Genomic DNA, 22,375 nt, shown 5'->3' with positions numbered 1-22,375 from the left:
TAGTTACATATATTATTATTGGATTTTTATGATTTATGACGTATTAAAGCAACAGCTTTGAAAAATTTATAACGTGCAGAGTTAATCAAATACCGTTTCATTTTTTCTTTATTATTTGCTGAATCCATCACGGAGAAAAACGAATCTTCGCATAAAATTTTTTACTCTCGATGCGTATGAAAATGGAGTTCTCATCAAGTTCTCCTCCGTTTAGTTATCTGTAGACTGCGGATTTTTGTGGAAAATAAAACTTGTCTGTATCAGTTACACGATACAGTAGGCACATAGACATTTATTTCTTCTCGTAACAATTTTATTCATTAACGATCCACTCATTTTCATTATGAATGCATAAAATCCGCGGTCTAGTTATCGGACTAGGTACGTAATTTACGAAATGAATTCTCTTCTTTCCTCGTGCGTAATTGAATATTGTTAAAGCTCTTTTATCCCCTATTATTCCCTTCACTCAAAACTGGTCGGATTTCCCTGAATCCCATTATATGTAATAGCCATCTTAAGGAGGTTCTAGCAAATATTTCCATGGAAAATTCATCGTGACATCTAGAACATTCTTCGGAAAAATAATGGGGTCGACTTATAGCAATTTATATCGATGCTAAAATTTAGTCTGCGCAGTTGGAAGGAGGATACCTAATTAAATTTTTAGGGGGGTTATCTTTCAACCTAAAACCATTGTTTTCGGCACAATATCAATAGAAATTGTGGGTGTGGCCGCTGGCCCATGCCTAGTCACCTAGACCTTGGGTTCAATTCATTGGATTAGGATGAAGTTGAAAATTTTACTTTTCTAATTTTGTGTCATAATTTTTGTTCCAGGTGGCATGGGTGCGGATCGATACGCAGACCATCTTATCTATCCACCACAATGTCATCACACAGAATCCGCGGATATCATTGTCGTACAATGACCATCGCACGTGGTACCTTCACATAAAGAAGGTTCAAGAGGTGGATCGCGGATGGTACATGTGTCAAGTGAACACAGATCCGATGAGAAGTCGACAGGGTTACCTGCAAGTTGTAGGTAAGTGCATAATACGAACATTGCATTCTACCTTCCCCTTCTACGACAATATTCCCCCCCACTCGCGCCGCGGTCCGGTCACGTGACGCGTTTTGTCTCTCCGAGCGTTCGCCTCATAAAATCAACACTATACACGTTCCATTCAATGCTCGATAACTCAGCAAGAAAAAATCGTAGATCGAGTTTTAAGCATTCTATGTAAAGAGGAAACTTCAATCTTTAAACCTGCGGTGGTTTCAGTCACGACAAAAATTGGTCAACGTTTCCACAGACGTTTCAATTTGTAACATTATGTACCAAAAAAGTGTTTTCCGTTTCCCCGTCGCTGAATCGCGAAAAAATATCTTACATAAAAATGAACAATGGGTGGCGATGGCAGAAGCTTCACGCTTGAAAATGAATCCAGGTTTGTTGCTGTACTATTTTTTATAACGAAATTATGATAATTTAAATATTAGTTATTTTTAAAACTTTCGCGTGAACCACGTCCGTATTGCAAAGCATTATCTCGTAGATTATTTGGATACTGAAACTTCCTACGATCTATGATACGTTACGTCAAGCCATGAATACAATTTCTCTTTAGTGATTTCCATTAATTTCACCGACGTTCGTTATAGACGTATCTAATTAACCGCAAATTTAAACCTTACTCGTTTGATTAAGCCAATTCTCGCTGAGGACAGTTTATCGATACTATCTTCTATCTATAATAAATAGCAACACGATGACGCAGAACGTAATTAAGCCGGTGATGCAAAGTTTCGCCGCAGATAATTATTTTATGAAATGTTACTCAACATCATTAGACCGCATCAACACACACAGAGACGATCTTGTAACCTATACATACAATTAAATTATCGAGAATTATTTATTGTAGATCTAAGGATGTTCAAGGATGAACAAAATAATATTTGTCAGTTTTATTTTAAGAATTGAGGTAGATGTAAATTTTTGTAAATGACGTCGAATGGGTTTGCATGTATAATAAACCCACGAACAGTAAAAAAACGTTTAAAGCTTTTAAAAATGATTGAATTGTCTTCAGCTATACAAAAAGTTATTGAGAAAAGAAATAAACACGAGAATTTTTATTTAGCAGAAAAATCCGCAGTCTAATCGTGACTCTCCACGAAACGGAAAGAATGATTCTAGGATATTGGCAGTGGCTCTTTCTGAACGAACATTAATATTGAAGTATTAAGTTAATATCGATCATCGGCGAGCGTGGTTCTGAAGTCAGGAGTGTGTCATCACATTATAGAGTGAAGGGGAACATTATCTATTGAGTTTTCGCAATTCTTTCTTATTCCAGTGCCGCCCGCCATTATCACGAAAGAAACCAGCACGGACATGGTCGTACGGGAGGGTACAAACGTGACGCTGACGTGCAAAGCTTCAGGATATCCGGAGCCCTACATCATGTGGCGTCGAGAGGACATGAAGAACATAAATTATAACGGCGAAAGTGGTGAGTTTTGATCAATCAAATACTGTCAAATATTTTGATCAATCAATACCGACGGCCGACGTCAATAGTTTGCGACGCGTCGTAACATAGACCTGACGTGATGCGAAAGCGAAATTGAAGTTTCCGCGGAGTTAATATCTTTATCAATATAATAGCTTTTGTCCAGTCTTTATACAGTGCCGGACAAAAGAAGGACTAAAATTGGAATTTCTTGGATTTAATGTTCTTATTTCGCTTAAACGAACATTGCTCCGTGTAAATCAATGTTTGCAGGTCTCTAAATTATTATCCAGCTCCGCGCGATTGAAGAAAGTGCTCGGCAAATCGTGCTTTCGAAGATTCAATCAGGGACCGTTGCACTTCAAATGGCAATTGAAATTTGTGCTGTGTCAGGCAAACAACCCGCGTTTCGCGATATTCCTACCCAAATTAGTTTCAGGAATTGCATTTCGGTAAACTGTCATTAATAGATCAATGAAGATGGGGGCTATCGGTTCAGATAGCAATGTCCTCATTAGATATTTATTGTGAAATCTAGAAGATTCAAATTATCATAAAAATTACATCTTATATTGGAAATATTAAATTCGCGCATTGATTACTGTAGTACTTTTACTGTGCAACGCAAGAACTAGACATTAAGACAACCTATTAAAACTATTCAGAAGATAAATAAATTCATATTTCACTCCAGCTTCACTTGATCGATTGATTTGACATCGCTTGATCTGTGATTAAACGTTATTGTTCACAAAACCAGTGTCGTGATCTCCGCCTGCTTATCTTCCACAAGATCCGCTGTCTAATCGTAACTAAACACATTCCAACAGTCCTCGGAATAAATCGTGGTGATCGTTTCGAGAAGATTTTATAATTCCGCTGCATTTCAACGGTTCGAACATGGAGTAGTTTTCGTAGCATCTAATTAAAAAAGGGATCGATAGGGTGTCTGACGTAACACGAAGGAACGGGTAAGTATTCTTTTACGGAGAGATACTTTATCATCGACCATCGTAAATAATCGATCTTCCCCTAGGGAAGCTTTTGTTTATCATGGTGCCGTTCTAAAAATAGTACTGCAAATTGAGAACATGGCTCTCTGCGTGGAAGTTGTCTCGATCGATGCTAATTGCTTTCTTAATTACTAATTATGGATAGGGTGAGAAGTACGACACCGGCTCTCCGCAACTCTCTGTCTCTCCCTTTCTCTCTCTCTCTGTCCCCTTTCTGCTCTCTCTCTCTTTCTGTCTGTCCGTTTCACTCTCTGCCCTCTCTCGTTCTCTCTTTTTCGTGCACATACACGAACACAGACACGCATTAGTGGGCAAAGATGTACAGGGAAGCGGAACGTCAGACAGTCTGTCGGTTTCAAAGGATTTTCTCAATATCGGATAAAGGCCGGATTTAATTTCTGCTCTAATTTAAATTTTCATTGCCCTCGAGGTATACTCAGGCTCAGACGCTCAGAGAAAGCTTTCGAAGCTTGCGTCTCATCCTAACTTTGCCGTATAAACTGTCACTGATAAATATGTATGCGTCGAATCGTTTTTGCGCGGTGAAAAAACGACGCTCCGCTTCGCATTATGCGATTCTCTGCTTGTGAACAATCGAAGAAACGTAATGATCATTATGATTTCATGAAAACCGGCCCGGAGATTAAGAGGAACGAGATATCCCATCCTCGTATATTTTTATCGGGTACAGCCGCTGCGAGTTCTTCCGCGATTTGCGCGTTCGCTATCCACCTCTATGCATATTCATATTTTTATGGGAATGCGTCTTTTTCTATTATTCGCTCTATTAGTGGCCGATGATAATGTTTTAGTGTTTTCTCGTCTTTTAGCGTCCTTTAATACACTTTTACAAAAAATTAATACATTTAACAGAACGATATTAAAATGGTTTTGATTACACACCTGACGTTTTTAAACAATTACAAACGTGTCGTAGTTCGTGTGGGGTTTATTCAAATTGATTTCCACTAATCATGTTAGTTAATAGTCGCACACTTCTGACAATGTCCAATTGAATTATACACTCACTTAATTAAACGAGCGAAATTACTTGAAATCATTCATGGTTCTGCTAAAATGAACTGTAATCAAACGTTTACTTGAAACCTTTAATTAACATTTGTTCTAATTCCTTACCAATGATATGTCATTTTTGCCGAAATATTTATTTATCAAATAGAATACCATATACAGGACAGATATATATTATTGAAATAATTAATTGTATGTACTCACTGTTATCGGAACGATTGCTGTTTGTATATCTGTCGGTGCAGATAATTTAACGATGTTATTTATGCAACTTAGTTACACAATAGTTTAATCCGGCTGTGTTCGAAATGTCATGCAATCATAATAATCGGTAATGCAATAACGGGTTTAGAACTGAATGAAAATTCATTTATCATAGAGAAACTATAAATCTATTGTCTGCAGCGAACAATATCGTTCACGTTAAAATCATTGAAAATGCAACGATTAGAAATTAATTAAATAATTTCGTCGTCCGAGCACATACTGTTATAAACTTGGGAGAAATAATTTTTTGGAACATCCAAATTATTTTATAATGTCTTTTTTCTTAAGCTTTTTTTTCATTTCGTCTAGTAATTTTTATCAGAAATGCATCGAATCCGCGGTTTAATCACAATTGACATTTGCAATGCTGTTGACGGCATAATGAACGCGTTATACATGATTAGTCGGGATCGATCGATCGGATCGAAAGTAATCGCATCAACGGTGAAGAACGAGTTCCATTAATAAAGTATGCCCGTGTATCTTGCTAAACGTGTGCGCCGGCATTCGTGAAAACGTTAATCAATTTGCAAAGCTCGCCGAGCCATCAACGACTAATTAGGAGGTGGTATCGTTCGACATGCATATATGGAAGGGCGCATCTGCTATTATATGAGGGACATGTCATTCGATCGAAGCGTCAGATTATTGGCGTAATTGGACGGAATATTACGGTGGTGGATATGTCACGCACTCGAACCGCGCGTTTCTCGCTGAGGTGTTTGCCCCGGGGCCTCGGGGAGTATCTAATACCATCACTTTCCGTCTGATGCCCTCTAGACGTCTTCGGCCCACAGGGAAAGTATAGTCTGATGGCATTTTCATTCGATCCTCGATCGCTACTGCGTCCGCATCGGCTCGAATTCGCTCGCCAACTTTTGCCTCGTGTTTGGACTCGTTTTAATCGAGAGAATCACAGCTATCCATTGGCGCTACGATTCCACAGGGAGAATGACGATTATTGAAAATAAACTTTTCTTTATTCTCGATATTTTTCTATCAATGTTATGTGGCTGACCGAAATTCTGTTCGTTCTCTGGATACTCGACTGCGAATCTTTATGCAGAACAAAAATTCTCTGCATCATTTGCGAGCAACAGATGTCAAGTAAAAATTCATTTTTCCGTTTGACAATTCTGATAAAACGACTTCCAGGTAAAAACTTAAATACATACGTTGAATATTTTGACCAGTTCAGCATTTATTATTCTTATACGTAATTGATAATTGAATTTGCGAAACTTGAAAGACTTTTTTACAAAACCTACTTCGTTTCTCTTCATTCAAATTACGATATTACTGACACGGGGAATCCGCTTGAATTTTTCGATCGAATAAAGCATTTTCCGTTGTCTGTCAATGCGTCACGCAATCTAAAAATTTCGAATTGATGGTAATAGAAATGTACAGGAATTCCGTACAATTTTGTACACGTCTACACACACACACACCAGCCGGCGTAATGGCATTCCCTTGGCTTCCAGCGAGCCCGGGAAACTGAAAAAGAATGGGCAAGAGAGATGAAAAAGCAAATCGAATTTTGTAAAACTCCACCGGCTCTCGGGGTGTGTTTTTAAAGAATAGGATCAAGATACTCCGGTGGGGGCGCGAGGAAGATTTAGTTCTTACGTTCCCACCAATCGTCCAAAAAGCTGACAAAGGACTGAAAAACTCGCCGAGCAAAACGTGGGAACAAAGGGCTCTCGAATTGGAAGAACGCCATGGCCAATAGAAAATGAATCGGAAAACGACCGATTTCAGCTTTCTACAACTCCTTCATTCCGAACGATTTTCTGATCTTCTGATCCATAGTTCCCGAATGAAAGTAGCTCATAAGAATACAGTCTCGTAAGACAAGTGCCCTTGATTGGGCGTCGAGGCAAATAGTCCAGTCAACGAAAAGTTGTGGAGGGAAATGGAAGGGACACAATTTTTAACTTCGGACCGTATATCTTGCAAACTATGTGTCCTAGCGATAAGACTATTCTATACAAAATTAAAGCTGACAAAATTTGCCATAAGATTAACTTGATTCAGTTTTTCGCTATCTCGCATAGTTTCCGAGATATACGCGGAATACCGAAAAAGGGGTCCATCTACGTGCCCCTATTTTGAGGTCGAAGATCCCGGTTGTAAAAAATCGGAAAAATGCAGATTTCGCATTGAAGTTCTAGGTCATTTATATCGTTTATAGCTGTACATATAGTACATGAACTTTTCCGGATTTTTTTATTCGATTTTTTTAGTCGATCATCATTGGGTTGAATTCGAGTACGTCACGTTGAAATGTTTCGTGGCCGCGAGGACACATTATTACGACTTCACGATGTCGGGGGTTGCACGAGAAGTGAGAGCCCGTTAAAGGAACAATTTTATTTCACGTTGTCCGCTCGTTCTCGCTGGGGGAATCACTTGTTCCTGACTGTAATACGACTTTTGCGAGGTCTTGCATGCTTTCGCGGAGCCGGGGTAATATGACGCGACCGGAAAACAGGAACCTACGAGGCGAATTCCTGTCCCGGAAGGGAAAATGAAAGAAGAAAAAGACTGTGGGAGGGAGGGGGTCATGGACCATGGATATCGATATAGACAGCGCGCGAGCAAAATCGAATCTACGCTGTACTCGCTTTTCGCGCAACCCCGGCATCAAAAGATGAGCTAAACTCGCGGCCAAACTCCGCCGACGTCGATCCTCCTAGCGTGGAGACGAGCTTATCTTGTTGCCGTTTGAGGTTCCTTTGTACTTTCGAACAGGCACAGGGCGAAGTCAGTGTTCCACGCAAGATCAATATTGTCTGGCAAATTTCGCGTCGAAAGGTAGATGCGAATAGGTTCCAACTTCCCTTTCGCCAGTCCCTTCTCCTCGTTTTCTCTTTATCCGCGAGCAGTTCCCATTGTTGTCTTTGCTAGCGGTGTAATTCGCTTTGCTATGGTATACGGGAGATTTTTAATCGCGGCTCCGTCTCGTCGTAGCACACCGCGCGCCCAGCTCTATGCAGACCGGAGTAATTGCGTGCAAACAACTGTGCCTCGGTTGATTGAGCGACGATAGAGAGTTCTTGGAGATTGCTCGGCTCCTCCTGGAGCGCCCATGCATCCGCTCCTATTGATTTCGAGGAGGCCTTGCTATATCTTAGGTGCAGCATTTCGAAGAGTATTGTTGGATTATCAAACCAGTTACAAAAATCAATCAACTATCTCAGAATCGTATTCTTAAGCGGAGATTACGAAGCATCTCGATGGAACGTTCTCGGAAGTATACTTTCTTTCAAGAGCCGAACTGTGAAGAAGCCGAAAGGGAAGAAACAACGTTCAATTTAGTTTCTATTTCTTGCAATCGCGATGCAGACAATTTTTATTTTGCATATAGATCCGCAGTCTATGTAGTTACGTGCGTAACTGTACATTCGGCAGTTAACACGTTTGAAACTGGATGATTCGCGCGAACAGAACAGAATAGATTAGATAATTCGGAGAATTCGGAGGACTATCGTTTAGGATGTGCGAACGCGTGAATTTGCGACGCGCACGGAGTGAAGAGCCTAGCCAGCTCGAACAATTATGACGCGATACAGCTGTCCCCCATGTGTCCCCTCGCGCGCACACGCGGGAACATTAGCTGCAATGATCGTGGCACGAGGATTTCGCCGGTGAATGAATGTAGCCGGGTGATCTGCCGGTAATAACGCGAAAAAGGGCACTTAAGGATACGGGGGGTAAGGGACCGGGGATGAAATATCGACGTCCAACCCGCCGTTTATGGGGCGGAATACATCACGTACTAATTCCCAAATAGGTAGCCGGCCGGGGCGCCCCACTTCGTCTTCGAGTAAGCTGTCTGCTTATTTTTACGACGTTAAGAAGCATGCGGGAAATGTTATGCAAAGTGCGCGGGACCGCATCGATGTGAATGGCCGCTAATTTATTCCGCAGTTCCTTTCAGTGCGCCCTTATCGCGCCGCGCTTAACATTTAAACGGGCTAAATGGACTTTGAAAGACACTGCGTTATCGTCCGGCTCGGCGTCGTCTCTCGGACGTTATGAAAAGTTCCGCGGCGTTTTTTCGCGACGGCAAATTGGAATCAACCTTATTCAACGTTTCACGGGCAAACTCGCGCGCCTTTTCTTCTCCTTTTTTCATTTTTTTTTCTTAATGCGACGGGATCCGGAGCTCTCCCCTGAATCGCGCGGCTTGACGTGGGTATTTCAACCAGCTAGAAATTGTTCTGTTCTACTTATTTCCGTGTCCGGCATTTTTTAGCACCCCCGTGTTTCCTTTGGCCCCGTTCAACTACACGAGCAATTGGAGTGGTTCCTCGAACTCGCGAAGATTGCTGTTCTTCTTCTTCTTCTTCTTCGAACCAGTTTCTTGTACAATCGCCGCGCCGGCACAAGAAGATTTTTACGGCAAATGATAGTTTTTGCGAGGAGTCTAATCAGCAGTCTAATCAGATTTTCAAATATCACAGATCGAAGTTGAGTGAGAGGACTAAAAACCATTTTTTTCATTGCGAATAATCATTTAAATGAAAATAAATTGCTAATAAAACACCACGATCTGTATGGGGTTAGGAAAAATTATTTTATACTTTTCAGTCCGTTTTAAAAACGTGGTATTTTTAAAAAATTCAGTTTTGTTTAAATAATTTCGATTTTATTTAAATAATTTTGTCGAGGGGGTGCCCCGAGGCCCGACATCCAGCGTCTTTACTTTTCGACCTGGAACAAAAAAGAATTTCTTTCGAATCCGCGTGAAAGGGAGAAGCACGTAAATGACGCAGTTTGAACGTCAGAATGTCGATTGTTCGAAAGTTGGAAATTCGTCCAAGTCGGGGCACGGCGTATTGTAGTTTCCCATTAAGCCGAAAGTATTAAAGATTATCGCTAAACCGTTAAGGGGAATAGTTCCAGCACAAGACCCGCGGGACTACTTGATTAAAATCCTCGCGGAAAGTGCTACCGAGCCACTGGCATCTCTCACCGCCTATGCATTGTTTGCGGAACAATAGATAGGTTTGGCGCGCACGGCGGCGTGGCTAACAGCGATTCACGCCATCTTCTTATGCCTCGCCGGGCAACGCGACAGCAACTTTTATTCTTCGCGTGACCTTCCCCCTGCCGTATTCTTCGCGATACTAAGAAGCTCGAATTTTTACGACGAGGCTCTTCTTCGCTCGGACCTGCTGGTTATTGTGAGATATACTCCAGCATGAATTCAATACATTCTTTGGAAAATAATGTCAATGAAGATTTTCAGCATTATTTGCATTAAACTCAAAATTTGTGCCTTTCCCCTACGAATTATGATGTATTTGGTATGTAATCCGGTAGATTTGTATCCGGCGCGGATGCAGATCGAAGTTTCGATGTTCTAGGATCAATAGTTGAGGAGATATGGTCGCTTAAAGTTGAGCACTTTCGACAGCGCCCTAATCTGTCAAAAATGCTCAACTTTAAGCGACCGTAGCTCCTCAACCATTGATCCTAGAGGATCGAAACTTCAGACTGTGGATCTTTACATGTTTCTAACAAAAGTAAGACTGTGTTGCTAATGAGCTTTGATGTTGAAGCAACATTAAATAAATAATTTTTAAAAAAAAGTAAGACTGAAACACACGTTCGTGGACTCGAAGAATGTTGTACTATTTTCCACCATATTTTTGGGACACCCCAAACGTCTCTGCGAGAAACATTTAACACGCAGCAGCCTAATAGTTGTGACATTATTCCCGGACGTAAACTGTAGCAAAAATATTTTACAGTCCGCGGGGCCACTGTACGCCGACAGAAACAAATAAAAGTTTTATCTTATTTCGGCGGTTCGGTATCTTCTGGTCGGCGAAAGGAATTTTTCCCCGACCCGAGTTTTTATAGAATAATCTACGAAGATGCGGATTTGCATAAAGATCTGTCTAGTGATAAAGTATGTGGCTGCCACGTTTTTACGAGTCGAGTTATTGTACGTTCCTCAAGTTGTTCGCCCGGCGAAGATAGAAGCGCCGCGCCGCCGCGGTAATAAGTTCGGAGCAGCCGGAAACTAGACTGGGGTAAATGTCTAAGAGCGATGGAAAACCGATTCAACGTTTTTCTCGATAAAAGTAAGAGCACGTCGTATCGCGAGAACGTTCCCACAATTCTTCGACGGTAATGTCGAGGTAATGGGGCCGGTGTAGCGGCTCAGAATTCCCTGAATCAAGTAATACAGCGCGATGCATCAGACGCTCTGTTACCGCTGTCGTGTAGCCCCGGAGTAAAATACTTTACCTCGTTTTGTATTTCTTCTTTTGGGCCGACGCGCGAGAGCTCCCGGCTAATTTACCGCGTTCCTTTAAAACGCAACGCGCCGGAATTATTTCGGCATTCTCCATTTTTATATTAATGCTTAGGTTCGCACGTGTACATACTTCGCGCTCGCTCGCGATGAAAAATTCAGGTCAATTCTGGAGGAGGGGATTAAACGTTTCTTTTTTTTATCACCGCTGCTCCGCGACTGGCTCAATCGTGGCAACCAGCAACACGTGCAAATATCGTATGCACGTGGCCATTTCCCTCTGCAGGGTTTCCCAAAATTATTGCACTTCCTCGAGAGGGATCCTAAGGCTATTCGAAATTTTCTTCGCGGTTTTGTTAACACTGAACCTTTTTTTTTTAGTTAAGGACGAAGTGGAAAATGCCATTACGCACACCCCAGAAGGGGGTAGTGCTAATGTTTAAACGCACAGTTTGATATTTACGAAGTACACCCCTAAACGGAGGGTTTCGGCACAAGTATCAGTTCCGTGACATTTTTAGCTGGGAGCGCTAGTGTGTTTCTCAATTTTCAGTCACTGTTTTACCGATACAGTGACTGGATTGGTGGACTGAAATGGTCTCAGGAACCACCCCCTTTCGGGATTTTCACGAATTTTGGGACACCCTGTAGTTTAACGTAATAAAGGTTGCATTGACATTGTATGTATCCCTGAATATGCGGATGGTGTGTGCTTTTTCTATAAGAACCCTACCCTCAATAATCATCCCTTCAAACATCATCCCTTCAAGGAAGTACAGCATTTTTGGGGCGCTCTGTATATTTTTGTATGCTCTGTCCCGGTTTCCACTAATTGTTTTTAACCGTTCGATCGTCCCTTTTGTCCCTCCTGCGGTTGTATAAAAAGTTATTGATGTAAAATGGCCGAAAGGCAACGGGGTTCCGTTTGCATCCGCGCGCAGACTCTCATTTCTGGTTCACCTACATAATTTATTACAACCGATGACCAACCACGGCTTTCCCCGAAACACGGCGAAAGTTTCGCGAAAACCCGGGGCTCGGGAAGTTTTGCAAGTTTGTGCGACTGCACGGAATGATAAATCGTTTACTGTAATTTAATTATATGCCGTTGTATCGCGCGGAAGTGGAACCGGTTATTGTGTGATGGAATAAATAATTACTTTCCACGACAGATATTAATGAGCAGCTGGATATAGATATATATTAAACTGTCAAATTTCTCTACCTGTTTTGGTATTGTTCGCGTTACTCCCGGGTGAAATTGTTTGTGGCATCGTTGCTCTTTCGAAATCTGGTCTCGGATATTTCTTTCTACATACGGGGTGAACGTTACAAAGCGTTACAGACGAATATCTCCGAAAATATTGATTATACGCAAACGTGTTTCAGATGAAAGTTGTTCCCTTGTTAGTTGTTAGTTTTCCCAACAAAAAAAATAACGATGACCCTGAGAAAACTATGAAAAAAATAACCGGACAAAAGAAATTGTTCTTCTATGATATTCCTCCTTCGATACCATTTAAATCATGCCGTGAATATCTTTTGTGCCATTTAAAATAAAGGAGATATTTATTCGAGGCTCACGTGAGGCAAATTTGTCAAAGTTTATTGTATCGAATTATTATGGCGCTTAACCAGTTTTCTAATTATTCTGTTCCATTGGATGTGTAAGCACCGTAGAGTTGGAGTAGTTCAGCACAGCGAAAATGTTCGCACATCGAGATATATTTTCATAAGATTGCTTGTAACATGTCTGCGGGCGGTTAAATTTATGAAAAAGTTGATGTTACCGAGATAGGAGAGCGTTGAAGTTAATTATGATACGCAGCCGGGGAATGTATGAAATTGCATATTCAACTGTGACCATTTCAATGAAACTCCCGCGAGATTCACCCCGGAAACTGTACGCGGCTGTCGGGGAATTTGTTGCAAGGATAACTAATTAGAGAGGGTTTATTCTAAAGTCTAATATTCTGTTGTTTAATTTATGTTCCAGTGGACGCAGTGGACGGCGAGGTGTTGCACATTGTGAAGATCAGTCGGCTACACATGGGGGCATATTTGTGCATCGCTTCGAACAACGTACCACCCCCGGTCAGCCAACGCATAGTCCTTCATGTGCAATGTAAGTCTCTCGAAACAATTATTTTCATTAATCAGCCTGACAAGGGGGGTTATTGAAACCGTAACTTCCAAAAATCACGAGGGTTGCAAAATTCGATGATCTCTTTCTCGTGAAATCTCTCAAGGAACACAATTTTTAACTTTGGGACTTCGTTTGGACTAGTAACGAGGTAAACATACTAAAAGTCCCCTTTCTCGGTTTATATCTCGGAAACTATGCGTCCTAGCGATAAGACCATGCGATACAAAATTAAAGCTTACAAAATGTCGCATAAGATTGATTCTATTCAGTTTCTCGCTATCTCGCATAGTTTCCGAGATATCCGCGCTCAAAGTTCACTAATTGTGCTGAAGAGTTCTTTCTCACAATTAGTGAACTTTGAGCGCGGATATCTCGGAAACTATGCGCGATAGCGAAAAACTGAATTAGACCAATCTTGTGGCACATTTTGTTAGCTTTAATTTGGTATAGAGTGGTCTTATCGCTAGGATGCATAGTTTTCGAGATATAAGCGGAAGACCGAAAAACCTTAGAGCAGGGACTCTACACCCCCCTGAGCATTCATTGACTGGACTACAAGTACAACAAATGAAATTACGTAAAAGTGGTGTCCACGAAACTGGGTAAAGAATTTTTTTTTTTAATAATCAGGAATTGCAAAAAATTTGGAAATGGTGGACCACGTGAGAATAATTCGGAACAAAGGCAGAAATATTTGAATGCAACGGGCGAGAGTAAGCAATTCCGAGTGAAAATCGCGAAGCAAAATATTTTTCATCGAGGAATGAGGATATAGCGCATGTGTGAGGGTAGGTGGGCGAACAAACCGCGGAGGCAGTTGGAGGAGAACAAAGGGTAGAGACAGGGGGAGGAACAGAAATGGAGTGCATTCCAGGTGCAACCTGATAAAGAGTGGTTGTTCGCCCCAGCACGATGCATTAGGTCGGTTTTCAACGTTTCATTTAGCCACCGATTTACGAGCAACCACTTGACCCAGATATGCTCGATGTACCTGGGTCCATTCATCCCCTCTCGGCCCGTCACGTTCAGCTAGTTTTTGGGTGCGAAACGCGTTTCCGCTCCGTCTTTCCCAACACATTAGTCTCTCGTACTATCACACGGTCGGACACAACTGTTAACAATTGTCCAAGGAAATTCGAACTAGTGTCCTCGAGTGGCAATTCCGTTTGCCGACGCCGCCCGCAAGCGTCCGTATCCCTTTCCACCATTATTTCTCGCCAGTTTGCATTCATTATTCGACGGTTTTGTTTGTCCATCGAATTTCGTATCGATTCCGTTCTGTTTGTCACTTGAGAAATTACAATCGATACAGTTTTTTTTCACTTATTCGACGCTCGTTAGCGAATGCCGCGCCATAGATATAACGCTCCTAAAAATTGTATTCACGCGAAATTGATTGGAAAGAGACCCTGTAAACTGGATGTTCACACTGAACAGCATTTTTCCTGCAAATAGTAACGTCTGTAAATTTTTTAGAAACGACGTGTTTCTTCCATGTGTGACCTTGTACGACCTTGAGGATTATTGTGTCGTATACGAATGAATCCGTTTTGGCACACGCTTTTAGTTATGATATACAAAAACACATATATCATTCCATAAAAATATCTCCTGTGGCGCAGTGAACGAACAGCCTCTCTAAACAACATTTCGCATATTTATTGCGCATACCCTGCAACGTGAAATGCGTGTGTGCATCTTTTTTAAACAGTTTCGTTTTATCGGGTTACCCGGCAGTCATAATATCGGTCCGACGGTGCGTCTGGTGCAGTGCATTTTCGCAAAATCAATTTCTGCTATAACGAATTCAACGTCCAACGAAGTATACGCTAACTTGAAAAACGTTTCGCGTTTGAATTACGGTAGAAAACCTTGTTGATACTTTAATTTTGACGAAGTAAAGAATTTTTTATAATACGGAGATACAGTTGATAAAAATTTTATGATCTGATCCATCTCCAGGCTGCTCTTTACTTTACCGGACTCAAAATTTGTGCCTTTCTACTATAAATTATGATGTATTTGGTATGTAATCCAGTAGATTTGTACCTGGAAAAGCTACAGATCCAAGTTTCGAACCTCTAGGATCAGTAGTCGAGGAGTTATGGTCACTTAAAGTTGAGCATATTTCCAGTTTCTTAGCGGCACCAAAAATGCTCAACTTTGAGCGACCATATCTCCTCAACTATTGATCCTAGAGGTTTGAAATTCGATCTGCATCCGCGCCGGTTACAAATCTACTGAATTACATACCAAATACATCATAATTCGTAGGAGAAGGGTACCAATTTTGAGTCCGGTAAAGTAAAGTTTACCCCATCTCGATATTCTGCTTACAAGCGAAATTTAAGTTTGATCTTCGGAGAAGATGAACATCGATGACCGTGAAAACTACGAGAACAAACAACATTTAATAAACAACCCGTGCGGGTGTACTGACTATTTGATACCATTCTAATTTTTCTGTATATCTTACTAGCAGATATTTAACCTTTCAGTTAGCAAATCCAGTGAAAAGCCGTATTCTTACGGAGAATAATTGACAGATGCGCCGAGCCCTTATTAATTGGAACGTCCCGTCATGCATTAAGTTTTCGTATTCGATGACGCAACGTCGGGAACGCTGTACTCTGGGATCAATAGACGCGAACAGCTTCCAATAAATATGATCCTGAATATTTGGCCGGTTTCCGTAAATCTGTGTCGAATTACATTTCGATATAATTAATCCTCGGTCCATCGTGAACGATTTGCTCGTCCGCTGGTTTTTTTGTATGACGTTGAATGAATTTATTCGAAGTTTTACGCGATATTATAAATTCTCGTGTAAGTCGTAGGGCGTAGTTAATAAATCGCTATCAAATAAATTAACATCTAACCAAGTTAAAACTTTCCATCCGACATGTCTGCCGACCATTAGAACGTTAATTAATAGTTTCCAAAGTAAAATCAACTGAGAATTTGCACAAAAATGAGAATTTTTGCTTCGTGACAAACTTCTGGCAGGTGTAATGAAAATATGCCGGTGCATTCATGGCAGATTGTTTCAATTTAGAAAGTTTTCATTCTAGAACAGTGTAAAAGCTTTAACTTGATCCACAGTGAAGTCATTCCGATAGACCTGTGTGTTGAAAAATCAATTTTATATTCATTTGTTCGACATACTGGCGTAACCTTTCAAATAAAACTGGTCTTCGAACAGCTGCAAAAATTCCATTGTTGATCCAATTTATTTCGAAAATATTGAGACAATATTCCCTTAATGTTTTACACGGATTGGAAACTGCCAGATTAAAGATTTTATATGCGATACCGTTCACGAAATACGCAGAGACCGAGAAATAAAATGCTTTATGGGCACTTCAATCTTTTTCAGCGAAGTAACATTCTCAACTGAAAATGTAGGCTTTTATTGAGTTTCTGTCAGGGGAAATTATTTCGTGGAAATGTACAAAATATAGAGGGTGCTCCAAAAATGCTGTACCGATATCATTCTTGAAATCAATTGAAGTACCCAACTTTTTCCTTTGCGAGAATGTTCTCCGTGGTTTTGTTAAGAAGTTATTACCGAAAAACGCGGACCTGCGATCTGATTGGTCCACATTTTTGATTAACAACGAATTCAAATGATTTCGAGGAAGTACAAGATTTTTTGGACACCCTGTATTCGGAACATACATATCTCCATTCTCAAAAATTCTGGAAATTTAAACGGAACGGTGGAATGGTTAAAAGGGACGTTGAATTTTGTACTTTCTCAATCCACGTTCATTTTTCCCTAGAAATATTTTTGGTGAATCAATTTGGTTTCTTTTTGGTGAATAAATAGGTTTGAAGATTGAACCTTCTTTTAGTCGCTTTGTCGAGCTTTTTAAAGCTAAAAACTTGATTACTTTCCGAACGACGGAATATTTTACGTGAAGATCGGCAGATCTCGATGAGCCAAAGGGATGCAACAAGATAATAAACATTCGAACGCTGGTTGCGTGACTGAATATATACGCTCGGGGATTCTAATTAAAGAACAGCTGTTGGTTTTCGAATAACCTCATCTGGCGAGGATTATCCTGTGCCGGGTTTCTTTTATTCGGCAGCGGGGCCAGCCTTTGTGCACTAAAAATAATGGGGTCGAACGGCCGAGGCGTTCCATGGACACGCTTTGCTACTCTTTAATTTTCTCCATTTTTCCGGGGGACTCTATAAAGTTTCCATACACTTGAAAGTTCAACGGTGCCGACTTAGGGACGGCAAGACTCTCTTAGAGCGAAAACATCCCTCTCAAACTTTTCCGTTATTATACGTGTTGCGACGAGGGTATGTACGCCGTTCCCCGCACCGCTCGCCGTACCGCGTCAGCTCGCCCGCGATCGATATAGATATTCCGGAGCCGCAATATCATGTCATAGTTCCGTCTTTTACGAACCGACGTAAATCACGATTTACTGCCACTGTATACGCTTGAGACGATATCACAGTGGATACCGTCCTGCCTCGTCCACTCGATATTCTTCCCTCGACGGTTTTCGTTGAGTTATCGCGCAGATTCGCCGGCCATTAGCTGATCAATTTAATTCCATCGATCTCGGAATTTAAACGGTTTACCAGGCCACAGAGAATCCAGAAAGTATCGCGACTCTACCTTTCCCATTCTCGAGAAATTTCGATGTTTAACCCTTCGCACTCGGGGCTACGAAACTCAGGAAATTAAACCTCTCTTCCAACGTAAAATAATTCCATTTTACCGCGTTTTCATAAGCTCGCTTTCTTGTCTGTCTGTTTGTCTTTTCGGTACAAATTTTGCAATTGATTTTAAACATAGCTCAGAACTGGATGACAATGCAATATTTAAACAAAATTTTTTTAAAACGCCTATACGTTCAGGAGATATGAACTATTAAATTTAACCGTTACACCTACTATAATGTAATGCAATCACAAAGTTTCAGGACTGTCTGTATGGGGGTTAGGAACCTGAATGGGGCTAGGAAAATTATTTTACACATTTTAGTCCGTTTTAAAACGTGGTATTTTAAAAAAATTTATTTTTAGTCATTTTAAATCGCGAAATCCTGGCATATCTTGACAGCTGACATTTCGGACGTCGTTTCCCACCTTGTAGTGCCTTCTAACCTTTCAAGTATTTTTTTTATCGTCGCATCAAGTATGCAAAATCAGAGTACGCATTTCCATCTCCTCTTGCTTTTTTATTAGCGCAAGGGTGAAAGTGCAGTGCACGAAAGAAAGTGATGTGCGCTGTTTAAGGAGAGGAAGTATCATCGGGTTACCATATTTTTCGCTTTTCTCAACAGTTTTTATGCGCTGCAAATTTCATTTCGAATGAAGTCGTGAAAAGTCATATAACTCAATTTTTTGCTAATAAAAAACAGAAGTTCGTAGGAGAAAGAGAAGATCATAGAAGAAAATGTTATGAAACTTAATCTAAATGGTGAAAAATTGGCTTTGGTTTTTCCTTCAGAAATCGAAATGATTTTCCTAAAATGGAGAAGAAATTGTCAACAATTGAATTATGATGATTTTGTTCGAAAAAAATAGTAGTATATTTTTATATTTGTAAATTTTAGTATATTTGTTATTCGGTAAAAAATAACGTTAATCGATTCGAAAGAGTGGCAAGGCAGCCCGCTTGATAAAAATAAAAGCTCTACGAGAAAGCAATTATTAATCAGCTTTGACAGAGTATAAACGAGAAGAAATGAACTGTAATAGTTGTTTGCCTGGTGTCGCTTCTTCAATCAATTCGCCTCTTTTATTCATATTCTACAGAAAAAATTAATTACGCGATCACGGAAATCAATTGTGCTGCAAGGAGCAGTAAATAATAGCGTTTGAAAGAAGCGCCGAACAATGCCTCGGTTTCGTGAACATTGACCTGAATGGGGGGCTAGCTTCTTTGCTCAAGATAATTAATCATGATTAAAATTCAAATTAACTTAGGCGTGAATGGTATCTTTTGTTTTTGCTGTAGGCAATGGTTACGGTAACGGTTATTCGAGCCCCGAAGAAAAATGTTTCACGCGGATAAAGAAACCTTTTCACGGGGATAACTTATTTTCTCCGTTCCGAATGCTTGCGACATGATTAAAATTCGAAACAAAAAGATCGCGTATATTATCCATTTGTTTTAGACATTTTTCAAGGCTTACTTTTCGGCACTTCTTCTTCGGAACAATGCCGCACGGTAGATTACCATCCTCCAGCTGCTAAATTCACGATAATGCTAAAGAGAAGACAAAACGTATTATGTCATACTGTTTTATCATTTTTCGTTTTTATTTATTTGGGTAAACTATACTTTACCGGATTTTTGTAATCCAGTAGTTTTTTTAATCCAGATCGAAGTTTCGATCCTCTATTTTTTTCTGTTACATTCTAATTCTTTTTGGCTGTAAAACATACTGGGAAACGTGTATGGGAAGCTCGCGGTACACTTAGCGCAATTCAAAGAAGAAACGAACATTTAATCTGGAGAAAATGTATATTGTTAAATAATTCTAGGGTTATTTTTCATTTGTTACAGTCCCTCCTATGCTTTCTATACCCAATCAATTAGAGGCTGCGTATATTGGACAAGATGTGACACTGGAATGCCACACGGAAGCTTATCCTGCCTCGATCAATTATTGGATAACCGAACGCGGCGACATGATCGTCTCTGGTAATTTTAAGCTTTATAAAGTAATACTGGCTCGACTGCCACTCGCGACTGTAGGGCGTACTTTCAATCTATACTTTTCGATCCTGAAAAATCGAAATGATATGCAAGAGAAATCTTCCAAAAATTATAATCTACAAGGTTACGTGCAGAAATAAAACAGGCAATTTCTAAAGCTTTTTTATTCGGGCCCTTAATGAAAATTTAAAATATATGTTTTGTAGATCTATGTTAGTTATACGCGTGCTTTAAATTTCATACATACGAGCTACAAGCGATGGAATTTAAAGCATGTGTATAACTAACATAAATGTACAAAATATATATTTAAAATTTTTATCAATGGCCCAAAGCAAAAGTTTAGAATAATGCCTTTTTTATTTTTTGCATTTAGCCATGTAAATTACAATTATTTGGAAAATCTTTCTCGCATGTCATTTCGTGAACCAATGCTTCTAATTGATTATGAAAAAAATCAGGTTGTTCGGTACAATTATAAAAAAGTTATTTGTTTTTAAAAGGTGTACGAATACTTTGTACACCCACTGTATGTTCGGCAGTATTTTTGTTTCTGCTTCTCGCGCGTTCATTCCCTTGAACATCTCCCCTTTGTTCTGCCGAGAGAACCATAGTTTTATTTGCCTAGGCAATTACAATTCCATTACAGGTGACAAGTACGAGGCGGTGCAAACCGACGACGGCTACAACAAGTACATGATGCTGAAGATCAGGAACATCGGGCCGGACGACTTTGCCTCGTACAAGTGTGTCGCTCAAAATTCTCTCGGTGGGACGGACGGCAACATTAAACTGGACGGTGAGTTTTTCTACACCTTATTAAGAAATAATTGGAACGAAAAAACACGTGTTTAATATTTTTCGGTGTTCAATAAGTACGATAAATTTCATTCAAATCAGTGAGTACCAGTTGGGTAGTGTTACTTGTTAGAATGGTTACGGAATTGTCGGCAACAAAATTGAAAAACAAATTCGGAGTGCAATGACGGGTGAAATGACACCGTGAAAACACTGTGGACAGAGAACTGGAGAAATTCGACGGGAATCACGATATCGACAATAATAATTGGAACAATAGTATGTATATTTATGCCCTAATGACGAAGTAATTGATTCTCGATGCACTTTCACGCAAAGTCGATAGGCATCGATCGATAGGTCGAGCTCAAACGGCCCTTTCGTTTCGCCGTTGTTCGTAATTGGCGATTAAATTTATGAAGGATATATTTATCCCAGGAGGGAGTATACCTTTCCACCTCCGTGGACGAATAAATTGGCTGAAATTAAAAGTTTAATAAGATATATCGTTCAGGCTTCCGTTGCGCAACGCGAGACACGAGGCAAGTTCGGCCTCGAATTTCTTAAATTCGCAAATCCTTCGCGAGTACGGTTTCTGCATTAAAATGTTATTTATTATGGTACTCGCTTAAATAAGGAAAGTTTCTGCAGACAAAGCTCCTTGAGCGGGAAGTTATTCTATAATTACTGGAATTTGAATTTTCAATCTCGCCGATTTTGCATTTACATTGTCAAAAGACTTTCAGTTAATCCTTCGTGGATTTGTTTCTTTTCAAGATGCTTCGGATATTGTTTGACGAGAATATAGATCCGTAATGAATTTCATTTCACGAGCGTCCTCGTGAAATTACACATTTTGAATGATTAAAAGATAGTAATGGTACAATTAATAAAGAAATATTTTCCTTTTCATATTTTCTTTTTTTAAAAGGTATATTTCTATTATTTTTCCATTTCAACTTCAATGTCAACGTTAATTTTTCTATGTCGACTTCAATTTCAGCGCGTTTGATTAGAAAACGCGAAGAGAAACCGATATATTTTCGTCATTTCGAGTCGAGAATACCCCGTCGAAACAATATCTCGTCTGGGTTCCCAATCTCGCATTGTTATACGGAGCTGTTTCCGTTAACGAAACGATCGTTGGCTCAATTTTCAGAGATTCCAGCTCCCTCGACGACATCCACCACGCCGCCGCCCTTCAACGCGACATCATCGATGAAGAAAAACGGTAACTAACGGTTCAGCTGGCTCGGTGTGTTCTCCCTGTTTCCGCGACGTTGATCTTGATCGCGATCCTCGGCGCCAAGCACGCCGACGGAGCAAATTAACCAACCGAGACAACGATATCGTCGAAATTTTCCCACGAACGAACGCGGAATTAGGTAGAATACCCGCCATTAATTTGCAAGCAAACCCCCCGAGCAGCCCCAACTAGTCGCGGCGCATTCATTCTCTCCCTCTCTCCCTCTTTCCTCTGTCTTTCCAGCTTCGTTCTTCTTCCCCTTCATTTCTTTTGTTTCTTTATCAACCAGTCAAGGACATTCATTCCCACGGCCCCTTTTCTCCCTCCCACCCTTGTCATGACGTCCAGCCCGTAAAACACGCCATGTAAAACCGCCTTTGTGTAATGTA

General features: G+C 40.4%; 1 protein-coding gene across 9 annotated transcripts in view; it reads left to right on the top strand.

Annotated features, from left to right (window-relative positions):
- The window catches only part of LOC143218390 (neurotrimin), a 378,119-nt gene that overhangs the window by 226,117 nt on the left and 129,627 nt on the right, over positions 1–22,375 (top strand). For 8 of the 9 annotated variants that reach the window (XM_076443537.1, XM_076443540.1, XM_076443536.1 and 5 more), the window contains 6 exons: positions 841–1,048; positions 2,367–2,522; positions 13,102–13,230; positions 19,790–19,927; positions 20,571–20,741; positions 21,900–21,971. In XM_076443537.1, coding sequence (XP_076299652.1) covers positions 841–1,048; positions 2,367–2,522; positions 13,102–13,230; positions 19,790–19,927; positions 20,571–20,741; positions 21,900–21,971 — 874 coding nt within the window. The remainder of the gene's footprint in view (positions 1–840; positions 1,049–2,366; positions 2,523–13,101; positions 13,231–19,789; positions 19,928–20,570; positions 20,742–21,899; positions 21,972–22,375) is intronic. The other variant, XM_076443535.1, reaches the window with a different exon arrangement.

The sequence above is a fragment of the Lasioglossum baleicum genome, chromosome 19 (genome assembly GCF_051020765.1).
Source record: "Lasioglossum baleicum chromosome 19, iyLasBale1, whole genome shotgun sequence".
Lineage (NCBI taxonomy): Eukaryota > Metazoa > Arthropoda > Insecta > Hymenoptera > Halictidae > Lasioglossum > Lasioglossum baleicum.
Note: the sequence above shows the minus strand (reverse complement) of the source record. Positions and strands in the feature narration are given on the sequence as shown.